The sequence below is a fragment of the Sturnira hondurensis genome, unplaced genomic scaffold (assembly GCF_014824575.4).
Source record: "Sturnira hondurensis isolate 20B ecotype Veracruz unplaced genomic scaffold, ASM1482457v3 Scaffold0004136, whole genome shotgun sequence".
In the NCBI taxonomy this organism is placed as follows: domain Eukaryota; kingdom Metazoa; phylum Chordata; class Mammalia; order Chiroptera; family Phyllostomidae; genus Sturnira; species Sturnira hondurensis.
This window is the reverse complement of record NW_028076767.1, coordinates 48,105,185-48,126,789: the sequence shown is the minus strand read 5'-3', so window position 1 is coordinate 48,126,789 and position 21,605 is coordinate 48,105,185. Positions and strand designations below refer to the sequence as shown.

Here is a 21,605-nt window from a genome sequence, read left to right as displayed (position 1 = left end):
CTGAGCTTCCTGGACTTCTGGAACTGTATTTCCTTTTCCAGATTGGGGAAGTTCTCCTTTATTATTTGTTCAAAGAGTTTTCCACTTGTTGTTCTTCCTCTTCCCCTTCTGGCATCCCTATAATTTGGATGTTAGAATGTTTAAAGATGTCCTGGAGGTTCCTAAGCCTCTCCTCACTTTTTTTTGAATTCTTGTTTCTTCATTTTTTTGTTTGGTTGTTTCTTTCTTCCTTCTGGTCCACTCTATTGATTGGAGTCCCAGTTTCCTTTCCATCACTATTGGTTCCCTGTGCATTTTCTTTCATTTCACTTAGTGTAGCCTTCATTTTTTCATCTAATTTGAGACCAAAATCAACCAGTTCTGTGAGCATCCTGATCACCAGTGTGTTGAACTGTGCATCTGATAGGTTGGCTATCTCTTGGTTGTTTAAAAGTATTGGCTCTGGGGCTTTGATTTGTTCTTCTGTTTGAGCCATAATTTTTTGGTCAGGTCATGCCTGTTACGTGTGAGGGGCAGAGCCTTAGGCGTTCACCAGGGTGGGTCATCCCAGTCACTGGGTTGTGACACTGTATGTGGGGGTGGGGTCAGAGAGGGAACAATGGTGCTTGCTCCACTTTGTTGGATTTCAGTCCCCTCTGCTGCTTCACACTAGCAAATTGGGCCCTTCTTGTGCTGGTTTCCCAGTGAGTGGGCTTGTGTATGTTCTAGGATCCTGTGGGTCTCTCCAACAAACTCTCCTGTGAGGCCGGGTGTCTGGCACCTCTTCAATTGGTGCTTTTAGGCTTTATTTCCCATCGCTGGAGCCCTGGGTTGTGCGGTCTGTCTTGCTGCCCATTTTTGCCTAGTTTATCTACTCGTGAATGTGTGACCACAGTCAGCCCCACACCACCTGTGTCCCCAAGTCTGGCAGCCACTGTCTTTCCCTTCCACAACCCCTCTCCGCCGGCTGCAGACTCCACCCCTCTTACTGGTCTGGTTGGATGGTTGTCGGACTTCTGTACAGTTCAATTTTCTATCTGTTCTCGTTGTGTTTTTGTTTCTAAATCTTTGTTGTCCTTAATTTTGGTTGTGCAAGGAGGCACAGTGCTTCCACCCATGCCTCCATCTTGGCCGGAAGCCTTTTATAATAACTTTTAAAGACCCAACATATTTATAGGTTAAGAGAAGAGAAATAACCTATATTCCTTCTATTATTTCTTATTTTGGTTAGCCTTTCTTTAAAACTATTATATTAAAGAAGCATCTACCTTGCCATTTATTTCTATATGGTTATATATATATATATATATACATATACATATATATATATATAGAGAGAGAGAGTCTAAAAACAATATAAAATCATTAATATAAGTTATCAAAAATTAGATTGTTTTCATACAGAAAGCGCACAAGAACATATGAGGTGTAATGTATACCTTAGGAAAATTCTTTCCTGCACATCAACTATACAGAAAACAAAGAATGCTATTGCTAATTATATTTTATAAATTGAACTGTTAAAAAAGAAAGAGTTTATGGAGCTTTAGATAACATTTGAGAAACTCAACTTTTGAGTAGATATGATTAATTTTGGCTAAATTTTGTAATTTTTGCTGTCTATGGCCATGCTTACTTATGATTTTGGTATCTATGAGTAATGCTGTATTGATTTACCTTTTCTGAAAAGTCTTTTTTTTTTAGCCTTTAGAGGGGAAGGGAAGGAGAGAGGGAGAGAAATATCAATGTATGGTTGCCTCTTGTGTGTCCCCTACTGGGAACTGGCCTGCAACCCAGGCATGTGCCTTGACTGGGAATTGAACCGTGATACTCTGGTTCGCAGGCCTGTGCTCAATCCACTGAACTACACCAGCCAGGGACTATCTTTTCTGAAAAGTTTGATAATGCAAACTCTTGGTTAAATGTTAGAGCACTTGTCAGTACTACAAAAATTTACATGTTGCTCTCTAACTCAAGATATCAGATGGAAAAACAACTCTAAAAACTATTACTAGTTATAGGACGTTCCTTCTCTAATCACAAAGGTCAGATTTTGAAAAATCGAGGAGAATTAGTAAAAGGTAGGAGGACATAATTTATTCTGAGAAAAATAATATTGTGAGATTGAGGTCATAAATTAAGAAAGCCTTTTAAAAATAATACAAACTATCACATATAAATACATTGTTGTATATTATTAAAATATAAGATTAGAATATAAGACAAAATTAGAGTACACTAAATAAGAATGAATTGCAATAATGGGTGTTGTACCATTAATTTTTATTTGAGATGTCTTGATTTCACAAGCTATTTTAGGATCTGTTTCCTGACTATTTCAAGAAGATGACTAAAAAATATTTTTGCTTTGTTAAAAATAGATCTTAAACTGAAGCATTCCTATATATTCTCTATCATACAAGTAACTGACAGCTTTATGAGTTTATTATTTGAAATTATTAATGCCAATTTCTCTGCTCCACCGCTATTGCTAAATTGGTTTGAATGGATAAGGGCTGTGACTAATTGTGGTTTTCCTCATCATTGTGACCGAGGTAAATATTATGAAATTCTATGCCTTTTCTTCTCTCTAACAGAGTTGCAGACTTGAGTACTACCATTTTACATAACTTTCAGCTAAAACATAAGGCAAGTGGATACACCTATCACTTTATTTTCTAATTTTATATGGTAGAAAAATCAATATTTTATCTTTTTTATCTATGTCCCTGCCCTTTTCCATTCCTACCTCCCACCTTCCAGTTTTTCATTTTGTTCATATTTCTAAAAGGAATGATATCCAAATCATGTGTGTGTGTACACACACACACACACACATATATATATATATGTATGTATATATATATATATTTAAAAATCACAGCTTCTCTGATTGCAGAAAACACAGGCAAGAATAAATTGTACCTTATAATGGTACAGAAAAGAATTTATATTTGTTGAGAAGTGTTTCTTTCAATATTTCTCACAGATATATTTCTACTGGCTATGTTAATATTTCTAAAAAACATAAACCTAAAACCTGAAAGTCAAAAGTTAACCAAAATTAAAATATAATATACAGAATTAGTGAGGGCTTTGCAGAACTTTTAATCAAGAGAAGAAATCCTCCTTTAAATTTCAAAGTACCTACATCAACAATTAAGAAGTCCAGCCAACACCAGGCATTGGTGAAATACGTTTTATAACCATAAGCTACCCATTTCAGAAGCATTTCCAGAATGAAGATATAGGTGAATATCTTGTCAGCATACTCCAGAATAGTTTTAATGACCTTTTTCTTTTCAATATATATGTCTTCAAAAGCCTGTGGAAATAATCAAATTTTGTTTCATTTACAACTGAAAGCTTCTGATTCATAACAAAAATAGGAAATAAAATTTTTATGAAAAAAATCACTGAAATATAACACTCTCATGGGCCAGCTGACTTTCTTCTGGTTTATGGTTACTGCTTAATGCCCAGTTCTAGTCAGCTATAGCTGATTTCAGGTGTAGGCATACTCTTACTCATTTCAGTTGCCATTTATTCATCTATCTGGTGTGTGCTCTCCTTTCTGAGGAGCCACGACATAGTAAAAAGATACAGTGGCTTTGACTTTAGACCATAGTTAAGTTATGGCTCTGTCATATACTAGCTTTGAGACATAAAGTAATTTTTAAAATTCTACCCAGCTTCCTCATTGGTAAAATAAGCAAAATACCATAATCTCCCAGGATTGTTTGAAAATTAAAGGAGAATGCTTATATAAAAATCTTGATATACAATAAAAATGTACTGATTTACAGCTATCGCCTTTCATTTATTTAATAGATAGGTGGGTTTAAAATGTAGCTCAATTGGCACCTTCCCTGAGTACCAACACCAGCTTCTTAGAATAGCTTTCCCTTTTCTTCCTCATGTGACTCATTCTAATTTCAGCTTTGAGAATGTCCTTCCCCAAAAATGTTGTTTTCATTTTTAGACATTTCAAATTAGGCATTACTCTAAGCTTTTCTTTGATTTTTTGTAATTTTCTTTCTGAGTCTGAGTCATATATGTGACTCAGCATGAGATAAACTTCCTTAGTTATTAGGAATAAAAGATAAGGTAGACAAGATTCTGTCAAGCTTCCTACTTGTATTGAATCAGATAAGTGAAGTAGCATTTTCTTACTCGTCTTCTGTTTCCGTGAAAAGAGTATTGATAGGAGAGGCAACCTATGGGGGGTCCTGAGCATCCTTGAATGCTCTTGAGTATGCCAAGAACACTAGGCCCTGACTACTCTTAATTCAGGCCATTTCTTGGGGTTGTTTTTGCAACAGGCAACCTTGACAGATGAGATAGGGTCACCCTCGGGGACAAAGAACAAGGTCCCTTATTGCTTGCTACAACAGGGTAGCAAGGGTAAACTCAGGGTACAACAGGGTAAGTAAGCTCAGTGCTCCTCTGCTGTGATGCTAACCCACTCTTTAAATGTACATTCAGCTCCATCCTATGGTCCCTTGGGATTTGGAGACAAGGTAAACCAACATAAACATGTTGAAGTTCATGCAGCTTTCCATGCCATTAGTAATAAGGCCCTTTGCCTCTGACTTGAAAGTCATCTATCTTCTGCCAGCATCCATGAATCAGTAACAGGTTAACTTGCTGTAAAGAGAGTAAGATCAAACCCCAGATCCATGAAGACTATCTATGAGGCAATTTATAAAGTCCTTGAAAATCCTGTTTTTAATGTAGCGGAATTTCCAGCAGCATCTCTAGCTGTCACTGGGCTTCTAGTGGCTCATCACTCTCAATGTCAGTGGGAAAGAAAAACAAATTATGAAGAGGCTCAGGGAGTTTGCAACTCCCGGGTTCCTTTAAACTCTTAGAAGGTGGTTGATAAACGTAAAAGAATGAGAAACTTGTCCCATTCTCACCCAGAACTGCAACTTATTTTCCCTTTTAGTAACATTCAAGATGCCTTATAAAAGCATCTTTGCCTATCTTTGACACTTTGTCACAGTATCGCTGGCCACCACTTTCAACTCTGCATTTACTTTCCCTTCCATGATATGCCCTACATTTTGGTAACTTTTAATTTCTTGTATATGTGATGTGATTTTGCACTTTCTTTTAATTGTACTATGTTTCCCTCAGAGCCCCTTACTTCACTGGAAAATTGCTATTAATCTTTCCAGCTCCCGCAAAACATCATCTGCTTTTCTGATATCCCAGCAGGCAATGGTTCTTGCTACAGGTTTTTAAAGTATTTTCTTAACTTACAGACACATCCAAGTTCTACAATCACTTGTGCCTCTCTCTTCCCTGATTGCTAAGTTCCTTATCTTACCTGGATCTTATCCATCTTTGTATTCAGGTCAGCAAGAATAGTGTCTGGCATGCAGTAGTGCTGAGTAAACATTTACCTAGCAGAACTAGAATTTTATCCTTGCTACTAATCATAGGGATTGTTAGGTAAAAAAAAAAAAACTGGCCAAGGAATTTTTATCTTCCAACTCATGTATTACAAGCGCTGACAATCAATTTATTGTTTTAGGTGTTGGATCACTTACCAGAGCACCACTGCTGAGCAGGATCATGAGAACAATAAAGCTCTCAAACCAACTGTGTTCAACTATCCTGTAGCATGTTATCCTGATGTTCCACCAGATTTTTCCTTTCCCTGAGTTTATGTTAACTTGGCAGCAAGGAAATCTCCGTACGCAACCTGGCAATAAATACACACATATAAAGTTTTGATATTCAGAATTAGTGAAACACTTAAAATATGAGGCCTGTCCAGAAGGTATCCAGCCATGTAATATGAAAAATAGACATGCATATTTAAAAAGATACAAGATATAAGAAACATTGTACATAGGACAATGATGCCTCAGTACCCTTCAAAGTAGGCATGCTGGGACCTCCCACAGTTCTCCCAATCACCATCAGCTGCCCTGTTCTATTTTCCTGAATCTCACTGATGGTCTGAAATCTTTTCCCTTTCAACGGTGGTTTTAGTTCTGAGAAAAGCCAGATGGCCCAGGGCACCAAATCTGGGCTGTAAGGAGGCTGAGTCATCTGGGTCACTTGATGTTTCACCAATAAACTCTGAACGAGATATGATGCATAAGCAGATGTGTTGTTGTGATGAAACTGCCAATCACTGGTTGCCCATAGCTGCAGCCTTTCTGAATCATAGGAATAGATTCCTCAGAGAAACGTTGAAGCTTAACACAAAATCTGATGCAGATTTGTTGCTCTACTTGCTCAGCTGTTTTGAATGTGACAGCCACACAGTACACATGCTCACTCAACAGCATCTACTGCCCCCACTGTCTAGTACAGTGAAATTGTCATTGTTCACACATCTACAACCCAATATACTCTCCTTGGCTGCCAGGTTACATTGATGTCACACGAAGTGTTGTCATTATATTAATGTCTCATTATATTAACAATGGCTGGACTTTTTCTGGACAGACCTCATACATTATTTAATGTAAAGATTTCTCTATAATGTCCCTCAACCAAATAATTTCTAACACTTATACTTGCAGCTTCAAATAGATTCAAATTGGGTGTCACCTTCTCTCATCTCCTAACTCTCCATGGTGTTTTCTTAATATTTGTAAGCTATTTCTAACTTGAAATGTCCTTGTGTTCTGTATTTCCTCGATTTCTCATCAATCTCTTCTATGGTGTTTAAACCACTTTTTTGTTCTTGAAATCCTATTACAATCCTGATACACAGTCTTGATACACAATGAACACTAAATTTGATGAATAAATGAATGAACCATAATCTGAGGACAAGAATGCATTTCAGGATCCTCTTTGCTGAAAGGTAAGGTTTTTTTGATGTAGATCTAGTCAGCAGTTGGGTGCAGCTTCAACTCGTCCATAAAAACCCTTTGAGAAACACCATTGGAAGTAATATTAAGAAAATTAGTAGAAGGTCCTAAAATGAAGATAAAAAATAGATCTTGATCAGAAGATGAAGGTGAAACTGTTTCAAGCACCCTAAGTTAAAAACAAATCTGACATTAAAATCCTATGTGTAAAATACACTGCTATGACAAAACGGAGAAATATTTTATTCAAAATATTTTAGGTTTATTCATTTATTTCACCATTAAGCACTTATTAAGCATCACTTATATACTTAATTTTGTATAATAGTTTCCTTGCCTTTGGGGAATTTATTTTTGGTTTTGGTTAGGCAGACAGATAAAGAAATAAATGGCTATCACCTAACAGACAACTAGGATGACAGGGGTTATTTTGGTAGCATGGGAGAAGTCTACCTACCCTGGCTTATTGAGAAGGAGAGGTCAGAGGAGGCTTCCTAGAAGAGATGAAGCCTGGATGGAATCAAAGTACTGGCCAACGAGTGTTGTGCGGAATTCCAGGCCAAGAGGCAGAAAATGTGTTGCACATAGAAGTCACAAGCAGTTCAGAATTGTGATGAATACAAAGTGTACACAAGAAGCAGACGTGGGGTTAGAGTAATTGATCAGATCACAGAAAGCATTTCCCCCACCTCAAGGAGTTGGGTCTATAGCCTAAAACATTAGGGATGGGGAGCACTGGGGCGGGGGCAGGGCTGGGAATATAAGACAGAAAACTGTACTTGAATAAGAATTAAACAAAACAAAACATTAAGGAGCCAGGAAAGGCTTGTGAGCAGAGAATGACAAGGCAAATTGCAATTTAAATGGATGTCTGCAACAATTGTGTGGTGGGTAAACTGGAAAGGAAAGAAAAAAAAGGAAGGGTGAAGGTGAGGAAAGACTCAGAGCCAGAAAACCATTTTGAATTAAGTTCGGTAAAGCAAGTATAATAATAACAGATTTAATATATATTTGGCAGGTAGAACCATATTGGATGACTGAGTGGATCTGATATGAGTAGGAGGAGGAGGAGGCCAGGAAGACTACAGGAGCAGAGGCTGACTTGGCGGTAATGAGTCTGAGATGCCAGTGAAACCTCTAAATACAGATATTCTGCAGATATTTAGAAGTGTGCATTTAAATCTCAGAGAAAAAATCTGAACTAGAAAAGTATATGTAGGAATCACTAGCCTATTTGTGTTATCTAAGATCAGGACAGTTTCTTACAGAAATGTTATTTAGGGTGAAAAAGAGTCCAGTCTGAAACATTCTGGAACTGCACTATTAAGGGGCAGAATTGGGTAGAATAGGGGAGCCAGCTCATACCAGCTCTTGATAACATGTTGTTAAATCGTTAGCCCATTATTAAATGCAGCTATTATCAAAAGTTAAATTGTATAAATTTAAAATTATAACTTGCTTTAGAAAGGTAAAAAAATGCTCTTGGGACTATTTTTTGTCTTATCTCAACAGTGGAAATTTGTTACACTCTTGGATTGCTGTGCATCTCATCCGAGCTCCACATTTAGTGAAATCGTATCAGTAGTTTTAAATCATCCATGGGGAATCTTTACACTACAAAAGTCATCAAATGCTGTAAATCTGTGCTCCTTAATTTTCTGGAGAAGATTTAAAGTGATGAAATAAAAGTTAATAAAACAGATAAAACAGTAAAAATCTGTCATGTTTGTAACCATTACACTGAATAGTGTGAAAAATTTATGATACACTCATTTATTATTCAAATTATATCATTTGATTTAGCAAAGATTTGCTCCATTATTGACCAACGAGCCAAATTCTCACATATAGCTTCTTTGTTTCACTTTCACCACCCTGATTAAAATCATTGAAAATACCAACCAACAGTCCATTTAAATCTATGCTTGTTCATAGATTTATGAACAATCACTGAGTTTCAGTACATACAGAATTTGGCAAAATTTAACAAAAGTATTTTGTAAGAATGAGCTATATGGAATGTATAATAAAGGATGCTGTTTATATTATTATTTGTAAATTGAGTGACACATAGCCTTCAAATCAGTAAAATTTATAATAAACTTATGTACCTATACATACTTTTTTTTTGGAAAACCGATGACTAAACACTTACTTGCACACCACTGGGATAGGTGGGAAAGAAGAAAACCTTGAAGGAGAAGGGGCAGAGATGGGGGAGTGGGAGGGTTGTGCCGGAGGCTGCAGTAAAAGAACTCAGAGAGTAAATGTCATGAAGGACCCTTGAATTGCGCCATGACCGAGAGAGGTCCAGGAGAGAGAGATTGAACATTTTAATAATTAAATTAAATTAATTAAAGTTGATTAAAAAGAAACAACTGGAATAACTTTGGAGAAAAGGAAGAATTTAAAAAAGAGGAAGTACAATGAATTCATCTCTTAAAATTTTTTACGTAAAAAAAAGATCTCATTTGGAACGAAGGCAGGAGGTGAGAGAACACTTTTTAGACCCCGATTTCAGAAGTTCATAAGCTAGGCAATTTAAAAAGTAATTTTCTTTTCTATAAAACAATACATTTCATAGAATTACTGAGCCTATCAAGGAATAACTTCACATAATCATGAAGTGTCTGTGCTGAAACAACAAAACCAGACCTCTCCTATGAACCACGTGCTCCCGACAATGTCTCATCACGGCTTCTTTCACAATTCTGCAGTGCATCTAGTTAGTTGGCCCAGGCGTATCCTCACACTGCAATTTCTAGCCTTATAGAAATTTAGCAAGCTATATTTTCTTCCTAAGATTCTGCTGTTTTTGCTATCATGTATATTTTATATGTTCCTGTTGTTTCTCTGGAAGGTTCTAAGTGCCCAGAAGGCTAAACTGGGAATGTAAACTGATTTGCACTTTCTTCTACTCACATGCATAGCTTCATATGCTATATATAGTTGACTGAAAAGACATAATCTCTCCCCTTGAAAAGAGTTCGAAAATGATCTAAGAATGAGTCATGATGTGAAAGGTCAGACAGATACCTCTGAATTCCGGAATTTACAAAAAGATTGGATTAAAAAAAACAGGGTGAGTGGGAAATATATATCTGACTTCACTTAGCCAATGTTAATTACAGTTAACATGACCTCAGATCTGGAGGAATTTATCTTCATTCTATTTCAAATAAGTATCTTATATCTCAGATATATTAGTAAAGAAAATATTTTATAAATTGATGTGGAAAAAGAGTAAAAGGGTAGGGCCCAAAATTGACCCCCAGATGTCTCTTTCAGGGCAAATGAAAACACCAGAAAGACTAAAAAGTTTAAGATAGAATGTGTTTTTATATTAATTTAACGTTTTAAACTTTAGAATTTATCTTAAACTTAAAAATACAGATCTCATGCAGAACAGAATCAATCTGCCTCAAGTATAACTACCAGAAAAGAAAGTTACCCCTTTGGTTTTGAAAATTTTACTAACCTGGATTTATTGTTGCCTGTTTTAAAGTTGAAGAGAAATATCCTTCGTGGTTGAGACTAACAAAGGAACTATGCATTCTAATTAAAAAAGTAAGTAAACTTTTTATCTGGGATGAAGGTTCATAAATATCGCCCTCAGGATTTATCACACCTCAGAGTGTTTCTCTCATTTTGACGTGGGAGTGCTCAACTGCTTGTCTGACTTTTCTGCAAAGGTATATCCCAAGACATTTCCAACCCAGCAACATTACCACACCTTCTTTTTTAAAGGGACTATTAATTAAATGTAAACATAACAAAGAACTTCTCAAACATTTTAATAGATCCCTGAGGGTAAACAATCTTTCTTTTCAGTGGTTTCATTAATTTGCTCTCGTGATCCATAATACAAAGTTTATACTGGGTTGTATCATGTTAGACCAATGCCCTCAAATAACAATGAAACCATTGACCTCTTCCAAGACAGATTACCCATTAAGAAAAACATAGTAGCATGATCAGTGTAATTAATGTAAAATGTTCATTAGAAAAATCAATACTTTTTTCACTACCTTTTAAAAATTTCTGTAAAATGTCTTAATCGTCTAAAACCAGTGTTTCGTCCACATTTTCTTTATAATAAAAGACACAAGGATGTTACTTGTTGTGTTATTAAAGTAGTTATTAGTTATTTTATAAGAAGTTGATGAACATGGAACATTTTGGGGGAAAGTTGAATTGGTTTCTCTTACCAGATTAATGGAAAATACATTATTTTAAGGACAAAAGGGTATCCATCTTACACCTTNCTCAAATAATAATGAAACCATTGACCTCTTCCAAGACAGATTACCCATTAAGAAAAACATAGTAGCATGATCAGTGTAATTAATGTAAAATGTTCATTAGAAAAATCAACACTTTTTTCACCACCTTTTAAAAATTTCTGTAAAATGTCTTAATCGTCTAAAACCAGTGTTTTGTCCACATTTTCTTTATAATAAAAGACACAAGGATGTTACTTATTGTGTTATTAAAGTAGTTATTAGTTATTTTATAAGAAGTTGATGAACATGGAACATTTTGGGGGAAAGTTGAATTGGTTTCTCTTACCAGATTAATGGAAAATACATTATTTTAAGGACAAAAGGGTATCCATCTTACACCTTGGTCCTGATTTTATAATTTGCTAATTGTATAATCTAATACAAGTATAATAGAAAACCAAGCAGAATCAAAGAGTCATGTCAAGTTCCTAATTAAAGGCTGCCAAGACATGTAGAATTATGGATAGTGAGGAACAGTGCAAGGTCTAAGGAAGGAGGCTGAAGTCTTGAATTATCAAGATAATGGAACAGAACTAAGGAAGGTGAAGAGGATGAACAAAATGTGAAATAATACAGGACAGCCATGAAGTTAAAAAGGATCAATGGATATGAGATAATGGATGACAAAATCAGGTTAGCATTCATTTTCATTGATTTAAGACTCACACTTTCTTTGATTTGTCTGCTCCCTTTCAGATGACAAAAATCTCAGGAGGCTGAATGCTGCTCTAAATGGGCCTTGGTTCTAGCTCAGCTCCTGTAAACCAGTCATGAACTGGTTAGGAGTCCTTTCCAATGTAAATGAACGAATTCCTAATTTCCCATCCTGACAAGGTTGGAAAATCTAGTTGGGTGTATCCGCCACTCATATTGAAGTCTTCATGTAGAAACTATTTATTTCCAGTTTTTGAGGCCCCCAACTTTGAGCCATTTTTGACTCTTCTCTTTCTTTCACAGCCTACATTCCATTCAACAGCAAATCCCTGCAGCTTCAACTTTAAAATATTTTCAGAATCTCATACTCTCATCATCACCAATACTAACACACTGGTCTACACTCCCAACGTCTTTCACCTGGATTACTGCAGGAACATCGGAGAAGTTGCCCAATTTCTGCCCTTGCTATCCATTCATTTACTCATATGATGGCATTTTGTGGGATTTGGAAATGAAATGCCTCTAATGTCTTTCACAGCTCTTTTGATCTGGCCTTTACTATGTCTCTGACTTTAAACTTTCCATTCTCCTCATCTCTCAATCTATTCTATTCATACTAGCCCCTTGATTTTTCTCAAGGTTGTGCATATTCCCATCTCAAGAAAACGTACCTTCATTACTCTGCCTAAAATACTCTTTCTTCATATATTTGCATGGCCCACTTCAATTTTCTCCATGTCTCTGATCAAATGGTACCTTTTTAGGAAGACCTTCTCTGACCATTCTATTTACACAATAGTTGGTTCTACCCCTCCTACTTTCTTTTTACTTCTCCAAAGCCCAGAAAGTCCAATGAGTATAAAGTCTCTAGGAGAGCACAGCTGCCTCAAGTGATGGGACTGAGAGATGTGGGCTCCCTCAGTAAATTCCTTGTCTTTAAATAGCTATGTGTATATACATCAGGCCATGGCATGGTAGTGGTCTATGGCCTGTTAGGAACCATGCAGCTAGTAGGATGTGAGTGACAGACTAGCAAGCAAAGCTTCCATTATTGCTTGAGCTCCACCTGTCAGGTCAGTAGAGGCATTAGATTTTCATAGAAGCATGAACACTACTGTGAACTGTGCATGGAGGAATCAAGATTGTGCGCTCCTTATGAGAATCTAATGCCTGATGATCTGAGGTGGAGCTGAGGCCATGATGCTAGTGCTGGGGAGCTGCTGCAAATACAGATTATCATTGGCAGAGAGGTCTGACTGCACTGAGACCATAATAAATCAATTGCTTGCAGACTCATATCAAAACTCTATCAGTGAATGGCAAGAGACAATTAAGCTTTATCTAGTGGCTTTCCATCCCTGCCCTGCCCCTGGTCCATGGAAAAATTGTCTTCCATGAAATCAGACCCTGGTGCCAAAAAGTTTGGGGACCACTGCAGTACAGTATACAAATTTTAAATACATATGGATATATTCAAGTAACAGCCCCCTAGGTCACAATGTGCTATTTCCAGCACCCTCAAAGCACCCTCATGCCCTTTTCAAATTTTTACTTCATAAGGGTAACTGGCAGTCTCACTTCTACCTGTGTAGATTTTGCCTATTCTCTTTTTCCCTCAGCTTTATTGAAGTGTAATTGACAATTAGAAGTTGTGTATGTTTAAAGTATACACTTGATGAATCAACTATACATTGTAAAGTAATCGCCACAATCAAGCTAATTAATATACCCATCACCTCACATAGTTACCAATTTCTTCTTTTTTCTGCGGTGAGAAAATTTAAGATCTACCCTCTTATCAAGTTTCAAGTATACAACACAATATTGTGAACAAAGTCACATTGCTGTACATTAGAATATATTCACACTGTATAACTATAACTTCATCTCTCATTAAATTTTCAGTGATCAACTCCAGAGCTCACTTGAACATGCATAAAAAATCTGAAAATAAAAAATATATATATAAGACTTGACTTAGAAATTATGAATACCCTGAAAATAATCACATAAGTATTCTCACTAGTGGTTTGTGAGATTCAAATAACCTTTGTAAAATGTGATCTTAGTAAGACTGCACCTGCAGTCTGAAATAGCTCAGCATTAATACTTACTGTAGAGGATTTGTTTTTCTAAAACTTTTTTTCTGATTTGAAGCCATAATTTGGTTGACAAGCCCACTTCCTTCTAGTTATCCTAGAATGGGATATTAATTCAGAGCCATTCATAAAATGGGTAAAAACACTCTTAGTAACATCTGTACAAACTTAAGTTTACATGGTGCTACTCTATTTATTAAGAGACAGACAATGTATAATACAATTCTTAAAAGTCTTTAACATGAACACTCCTAAAAAAAGCTCTTTGTGTTTTACTCATGGTACAGCAAAAACACAAAATTTCTATCAGTTGGGAGCTATAGTTTTCTTCTCCCTCAAAATGAGATGGGCTGGCTTGTACTCAAAGAAAACTCATGGACTCATAGTAGTTTGTAGATATCTCTATTGGGCAGTCATTTTGTTTACTGCATGAGTGTAAAAGGAGACTATTTGCAAAAGCCCTGGAGAATGAAAGCAAGTCAAAAATTTCTATAAAAATTACTGATGCTGAGGTAAGCCCATGAATAGATAGTGAGGCATTAGTATTCATTCCATCATAGCTTCTACATAGGATTATTAACAAAATACTTTAAAAACAAAGAGGAAAAGAGAAGGAGGACAGGTGTTGTGTTAATTAATTTATGTGTTATCTCATGTAATCTTCTTCACATCCCTACACTTGGATGTGGTCGTTCTAACCACTTTACAGATACCCCTCAGGTGTCTGCGGGATAAGATTTTAAAATAGGCTCCAGTTTTCAAAGGGAGTTAGCAGTAGGCCAATGAGAACTCATTTATCAGGCTTCAAATGGTGTGCTCTTCATTACTGTATTGTACTGCAACCCTACTCTAAGTTCCTGTTTTTACTTAGATGACACAGTACTTGCTTAGAAAATACTGCATACTTTTATAGGTCAGGTTTGAATTTACTACTTTGAATAAAGTCCCTGAAAAATTCCAGGAGTAGTAAGAAATTCAGTTAGGCAGAAAATGAAAAGAAATGAAAAGAAGTACCCTTAGAAAAGGATAGATGGAGGCCAAAGGAAAAGGCTTTGCATGCCAAGTTAAAGACTTCAGGTTTTATCCTGTAGACCAACGGTTCTCAAATTTTAGTGCACATCAGAATATGCTGGAGGACTGACTTGCATACTGTCCTCAGAGTTTTCGATCAAGTTACAGTTTCTGTGATCAACTTGTGGCTGAAAGAGAGATGAGGACTAACTCAAAGACTTTAGCTTGAGAGGAATGATAGATCATGATGTTGCTAAATGAGGTGAAGACAGAAGGATGCAGTAATTATATAGGGAGAACCACTAAACTTTGTTTTAAATTTCTTAAATTTGAGACGTTTAAAGGCAGCAGGTAATGGGAGTTGTAGGCAAATGAGAACTCAAGAGGGACGGCCGGTGGAAAAATAATGATATGGAAATGGCTGTTCAAGCTATAGCCATGGATGAAAACTTAGGGCTAGAGAATAAGAAGATAACGAAGCGTCAGAATGTGTGGGACATCATTATGGAAGGGACGTGCATAAAACCAGTCACTGAAAAAATGAGCGGAGAAACTCCATACTCTCACAGATGTAAAAGATCGCAGGTACAAGGTGGCCCCTGAAAGGAAGGGGAGGAAGAATGCTGAGACAGACTGTGACCAGCAGCATCAGATGGTTAACTGAGAGTTCGCACAGAGCTCTGGTAAAAGGGACAGTAGTACCACCTATCCCATTAAATTGTATTCAAATGCATTCCAGTGGTTACATGGAGATGGGAACACGGATTAAGGATCTAAAATGAAAAGCATCGGCATCCTACAGTAAGCAGAGTGCTTTGCAGTGTAACACATTGTTATAGTAAATCATTGTCAGTAGAGTACCATAAGGATGCAAATGCAAGCTTAGAACACTCCAACGACTTGACCTGGGTCACAGGGCCATGACTGACTGACTCAGCACGGAATGGAGTAGTCTGACTTTTTTACTAAACAACCCCCACTAAATATTAGGTGTAAGATAAAACCCAAAACATTAATAAATGAATGCTAGCCAAGGTGTGGATTTTTTTCTTACCATCTGTAAAACAGGCCTCTGGCTCATCTGCATTTACAGTTTCAGCCTCCACTTCTTCTTCTGGCAGAGGGTTATCAACTGTGCTGCACTCAGAGGAACTTGATGGGCTCAGTCCCTAAAAAGAAATTCACCACCCCCCCAGGTGGTGCATTTAGAGTTCATTCAAATCTCTCATGTAAGCCATATTTATTAATCAGAGTCATGCAAACTGTAATGAAAAAATATTAACGGTGTGATGGCCATAAAAAACAAACACAGAGGTCAACAACCTCCCAATGTATCTGTGCCCGATCTATCTACACATCCTGGGAAAAATAAATGTTATTATTTTTCTTATGCTAACAAGTATTTAGACAAGATTACCTAATAAGGTAATATTTTGATGTTACACTATAGCATGTGCAAAGCGCTGGCCAAATTTTTATTATGTTTTTTGTTTAATGGAAATTTGTGTGTAACAATAATTATTACTTAGGACAACCGAGATTCTCACAGCAATAGCATGGAAGTGCCAAATTGCCAATACCTGATAATAATTGGAAGGTCAGATCTTACAGTTGGCAGAAAAAAAATGCATTGATACTTAAAATTAAAAAAAAATTAGCTCAAAATGAATCCAAACAAATTTATTCTAATATCTCACATCAGAATATGCATCAGGATGATATAGATAGAAGTCTTTCATGGAGACAAAACAAGTCAAATATTATATTGGAATTAAAACACTAAAGACCATAGTAATGATCTCATTCAACAACACCCATTTTAGTATAAAATTTCAGAGTACAGTACTGAAATTTTATAGTATAATACAGTAGGAAAGATCGTAAAGTATTATTTATAATGTCAAGAGACAGTGGGCACTAAAGTGAGCACCACATGCAAACTCGGAGACAAAGATTGAATGGAATTAACACGGCAGACTGACACATGAGAGGAAGAAATTCATTGTCATTATGATCATATAATTGATCATAACACAAGCAATCTTTTTCCCACCCAGCATGTTTAGATCAAACATGATATTTACACACAGACAGAACTTTGTAGAAAAAAATACATTTGTAGCAATTGTAGCAAAACTGTCAATTTTTCCTAATGTTTTATGAGAGGCAGAGCAGCAAATCAATGGAAGAATTCATTTTTCATTCTCATTCGCTAAATAGCATGTGAATATTGAAAACTGCTAGTTATTACAACACACACTTCTCATATTAAGATTATGGCTTTACTTTTGTTCAGAATTGTTAAACAGATTCTGAAAGGTGCTAAAAATGAGGAATTACTCATTTCAGTTAAATTAATCCTCCCATCTATTAATTTACATTAATATCACAGGCCCAATGTAAAGTATCAATTTTTAGAAATTGACTTGGAAACTAAAATTGTTGTTTATGGGTACCACATTAAATTCTCAGTGCTATTAATACTGCACAGTACTCAACATCAGTGAAAAAGGCATTGATAAAGTATTGTGAATAACAAATGACATAAGCAAAATTCTGTTTATAATGTCAGTAAAGAATTGTGAATACTCAATTAATACTTCTAATCTATGTTGTCAGAGAGGCATTATTTTTGCCAGGCCAAGGAGTTATAATAATATCAGTTATGAAGAGAATCAGTATGAAATTTCCTTTAAAAGCAGGTCATTTAAACTGATTAAATTAATATAAAATTACTTTAAAATAAAGGAAATAGAAATTAATTATGACTGAATATTCTGTAAGACTTTAAGGTTATAATATATACATTACTCCAGGAAACAAAAGGAAAACTTACAATTACTAATATTTCACATATGCCAATTACTACAAAAACCATTTTTATTAACTATACCTAAACACTACAATTATTTGATGTCCTTAGTCTTGACCTCTCAGATACAAATGAATTATCACCGGGGAACCAAAAGAAAAAATACTGATTCCATGGAGATGTAACAAAGTCCTTCACCTCTGAAAAAGAATTATTAGCTTGGATTTTGAGGCAAAGCTGTGGGAGGAATTGCGATGGGAAGAACACAAAGCCCTTCCCTGCTATTAGCCAAAATTTTGACAACTAGGAAATAGTTATAATGTTTTATTTTCTCACCTGGTTCAATATTTTAAATAAAATGCTTCTAATTTGCAGAATTCCAACAGCCTGAATCAATGAAAACATCTTCAATTTCAATTTTTTTTCTCTGTTTAAAAGAACATTAATAAAGAAGGCTTATGCCAAGTTAATTTATAAGCAAGTAAGAGTTAAGATGATTTTATGAGGTTTATCTTGTCATTGAGCCCCTTTTCCCCCATAGCTTTTATAGCAATTTTTTCAATTAAATTCAGAGTGTGGTTCAGATTTTATGTCAATGTTATTCTTCACTGGAACAGAAATTAGCAAAATATTTAATATGCACTATAATAATTTGTATTACAAGAAAAATTATTGTGGCTCCTTGAAAATTTAAGTTTAGAATATTTTTAGAAATTCAGTGTTTTTCTGAAAATGACTAGACATTCACATTATTTTGATTTTCTCTCTATAGATATATAGATGTATATAATATTTTAGATATAAATATATATAGTTATATGTATATCCTAGCAACATACACAATTTAGTTCTAATTATTCAGCTTTTAAATTTAATACTTATTAAAGCATAAGTTTCAAAAGGGTCCAAAAAGGTTGACTTTAAATAGAAAGGCTAACACCTACAATGAAAGTTTTCTCTGGAAAGGAAATTCACTTAATTCTCATAGCAGGCATTGTTAGATTAACTATTGAATATTCTTTTATTCTTGTTTAGTGCACAGAGATTATGTAAATAATTTGTATTATTTTATATTATTAATTATACGATTATTTTCATTTCCATAAACTGAGTCATTGGTTATTTAGCTTTCTTAGAATTTTGGAAGTGGAAGAATGATTATACTAAATTGAAAGCAGTGAAGTAAATACTTTAGTATGAAAATTTTCCTCTTTGATAATATAAATAGAACATTTTGAAATTGCCATGTAGATATTATTTTTAATAAAAAGTGAAATATTCTTTTCATCTATTACCTCTTTGCTTGTAAGCAAAAAAATGTTTTTATCTTTCTCAGTCTCCATATAAACAAAAGTAAGTGTAAACACGGGACCATAGATACAAACTCATTAGCATAAAGAATAGGAAGAATGCTATAGTACTCTGCCTTTTTGTTGAAGAATAAGATGATGACTGTAGGAACTTCCTAAAATATTGTCATTCTTTACATTAAACGTCTTGCGTGGGAGACCATTCTGCATGGCATGGGCCCAGCCCCCAGTGGCAAACACTTACTGTAAAGTAGCTTCCTAAAAACTATGCTAAACCTTCCAAGGACGAGTGTAAGCGGTTCAACCACTTTTGCCCTTTTCATTTGCAAATATCCCTCTTCTGTGATGTGATTAGCAGCATCTGCTCCTTTGTTCTCTGTAAAAGGTAACCCCTAAAGCAACCTGTGCATAGTAAATGAGGACCATCATGTAATGTGCCCAGAAACCCAATAAAGGCTGGTCACAGCAAGGGCTCTGGCTTTTGCTCCCCTTGAGAGAAAAAGCCATGCTGTCCCTTTTCCTTCATTGGACTCAGTAGTCCATGTGAATGTCTCATTTCATCCATAATCACGGGGACACTGCAGGCCGGTGTCCACATCATACTTGAATGAAAAATTTTAAATGTACAACAGTATACAGTAAAAAATACAGCCCCCACCTTATTCTATTCCCTTGAAGTAACTACTGTAAACTATATATATATATATATACATATATATATATATGTATGTATAAACATGTACATTTATATATATACACACCCACAGAACCTGGGTAACTGTAGGTTTACAGTTGTATGTGAAACACAGAGTTTGTTCTTGTATTATTTATTGCTTATTGTATTTTTCTCCAATGAACNAGCAGCATCTGCTCCTTTGTTTTCTGTAAAAGGTGACCCCCTAAAGCAACCTGTGCATAGTAAATGAGGACCATCGTGTAATGTGCCCCAGAAACCCAATAAAGGCCAGGTCACAGCAAGGGCTCTGGCTTTTGCTCCCCTTGAGAGAAAAAGCCATGCTGTCCCTTTTCCTTCACTGGACTCAGTAGTCCATGTGAATGTCTCATTTCATCCATAACCACGGGGACACTGCAGGCCGGTGTCCACATCATACTTGAATGAAAAATTTTAAATGTACAACAGTATACAGTAAAAAATACAGCCCCCACCTTATTCTATTCCCTTGAAGTAACTACTGTAAACTATATATATATATATATACATATATATATATATGTATGTATAAACATGTACATTTATATATATACACACCCACAGAACCTGGGTAACTGTAGGTTTACAGTTGTATGTGAAACACAGAGTTTGTTCTTGTATTATTTATTGCTTATTGTATTTTTCTCCAATGAACAACTGTAAACCTACTTTTGCCCCACCCTGGGGCACATCTTTTCATATTCTTCTGTGTGCATCCACAAAACAGAGAAGTAGTTTGGAAAACGTTCCTAGTCTTCATCATCAAGTTAAGTAGCTATCTAAGTGCCCCTTTTAATTACCGAAAATACGATAAAATTAAAAGCTTTATTATTTTTCATGATTCTCCATTTGCCTGCCTTTAAGGTCTATTTTCTACAATACTGATGTGAGGAGACTATAAAATACAGGCATCATAGGAGAAATTGCCCTGCCTTGGCCACTTAGAAATTTATCATTCGCATTTCCTGAGATAGGCAATCCCACTGGGAGCCCGTTTTATGCCGATAGAGATAGTGCTTACCATAGCAGCACGAAATGGTATTGAAAGCATCCCAAAGAAATTACATTTAAAGTACATCCTATAAGACTGTTTACTTCACACAACAAAAGATATTCTTTGAGGAGAGAGCCTAGAGTAGTCATTTCACCTACACATCGAACGAGGCCCACAGAAGGCCAGCCAGAAGGCCAGCCAGAAGGCTGAGAGAGCAAATCCAAAGAAAGGGATGGACATAGGTGAGAAAAAAATTATGGGGGGTATTGGTGCTACTAAGCTCAATCATATGTCAATAATAAGCAAGAAAGACATTTTTATTAAAATCAATATTGCCCATCTTTTAATTTTTTAAAAATATTTTTATTTTATTGATTTTAGAAAGAGAGGGAGGGAAAGAGAGAAAGAAGCACTGATTTGTTGTTCCACTTATTTATGCACTTAGTGGTTGATTCTTGTATGTGCCCTGACCAGGGATTGAACCTGCAACCTTGGCGTATAGGGACAACACTCTAATCAACTGGGTTACCAGGCCAGGGTCCCATCTTTTAATTTTATAGCCTAATTCTACAATTGATACCTGTGTTGAGGGTTCTGAATCATTAAAGAACGAACAGTGAAACAGTGAAGTTCAGAATAAAGGATCAAAGGGCCTTTAGAAGGAACTTCACAGAGATAGCTACTATGCTTTGTGTAAGAGTCCAACATTTTATTTTTTAAAATATTTCATTCATTTATTTTTAGACAGAGGGGAAGGGAGGGAGGAAGAGAGGGAGGAAAATATCAGTGTGTAGTTGCCTTTCATGTGTCCCCAACTGGGGACCTGGCCCGCAATCCAGGCACGTACCCTGACTAGGAACCAAACTGGTGACTCTTTTGTTCACAGGCTGGCGCTCAAGCCACTGAGCCACA

At 35.8% G+C, this 21,605-nt stretch overlaps 1 protein-coding gene across 1 annotated transcript in view; it reads right to left on the bottom strand.

Annotated features, from left to right (window-relative positions):
• The window catches only part of SCN9A (sodium voltage-gated channel alpha subunit 9), a 137,883-nt gene that overhangs the window by 14,164 nt on the left and 102,114 nt on the right, over positions 1-21,605 (bottom strand). The window contains exons 18-20 of the mRNA XM_037044562.1: positions 15,920-16,034; positions 5,535-5,689; positions 3,131-3,304 (exon numbers count right to left, since the gene is read on the bottom strand). Of these exons, the coding sequence (XP_036900457.1) occupies positions 3,131-3,304; positions 5,535-5,689; positions 15,920-16,034 (444 nt within the window). The remainder of the gene's footprint in view (positions 1-3,130; positions 3,305-5,534; positions 5,690-15,919; positions 16,035-21,605) is intronic.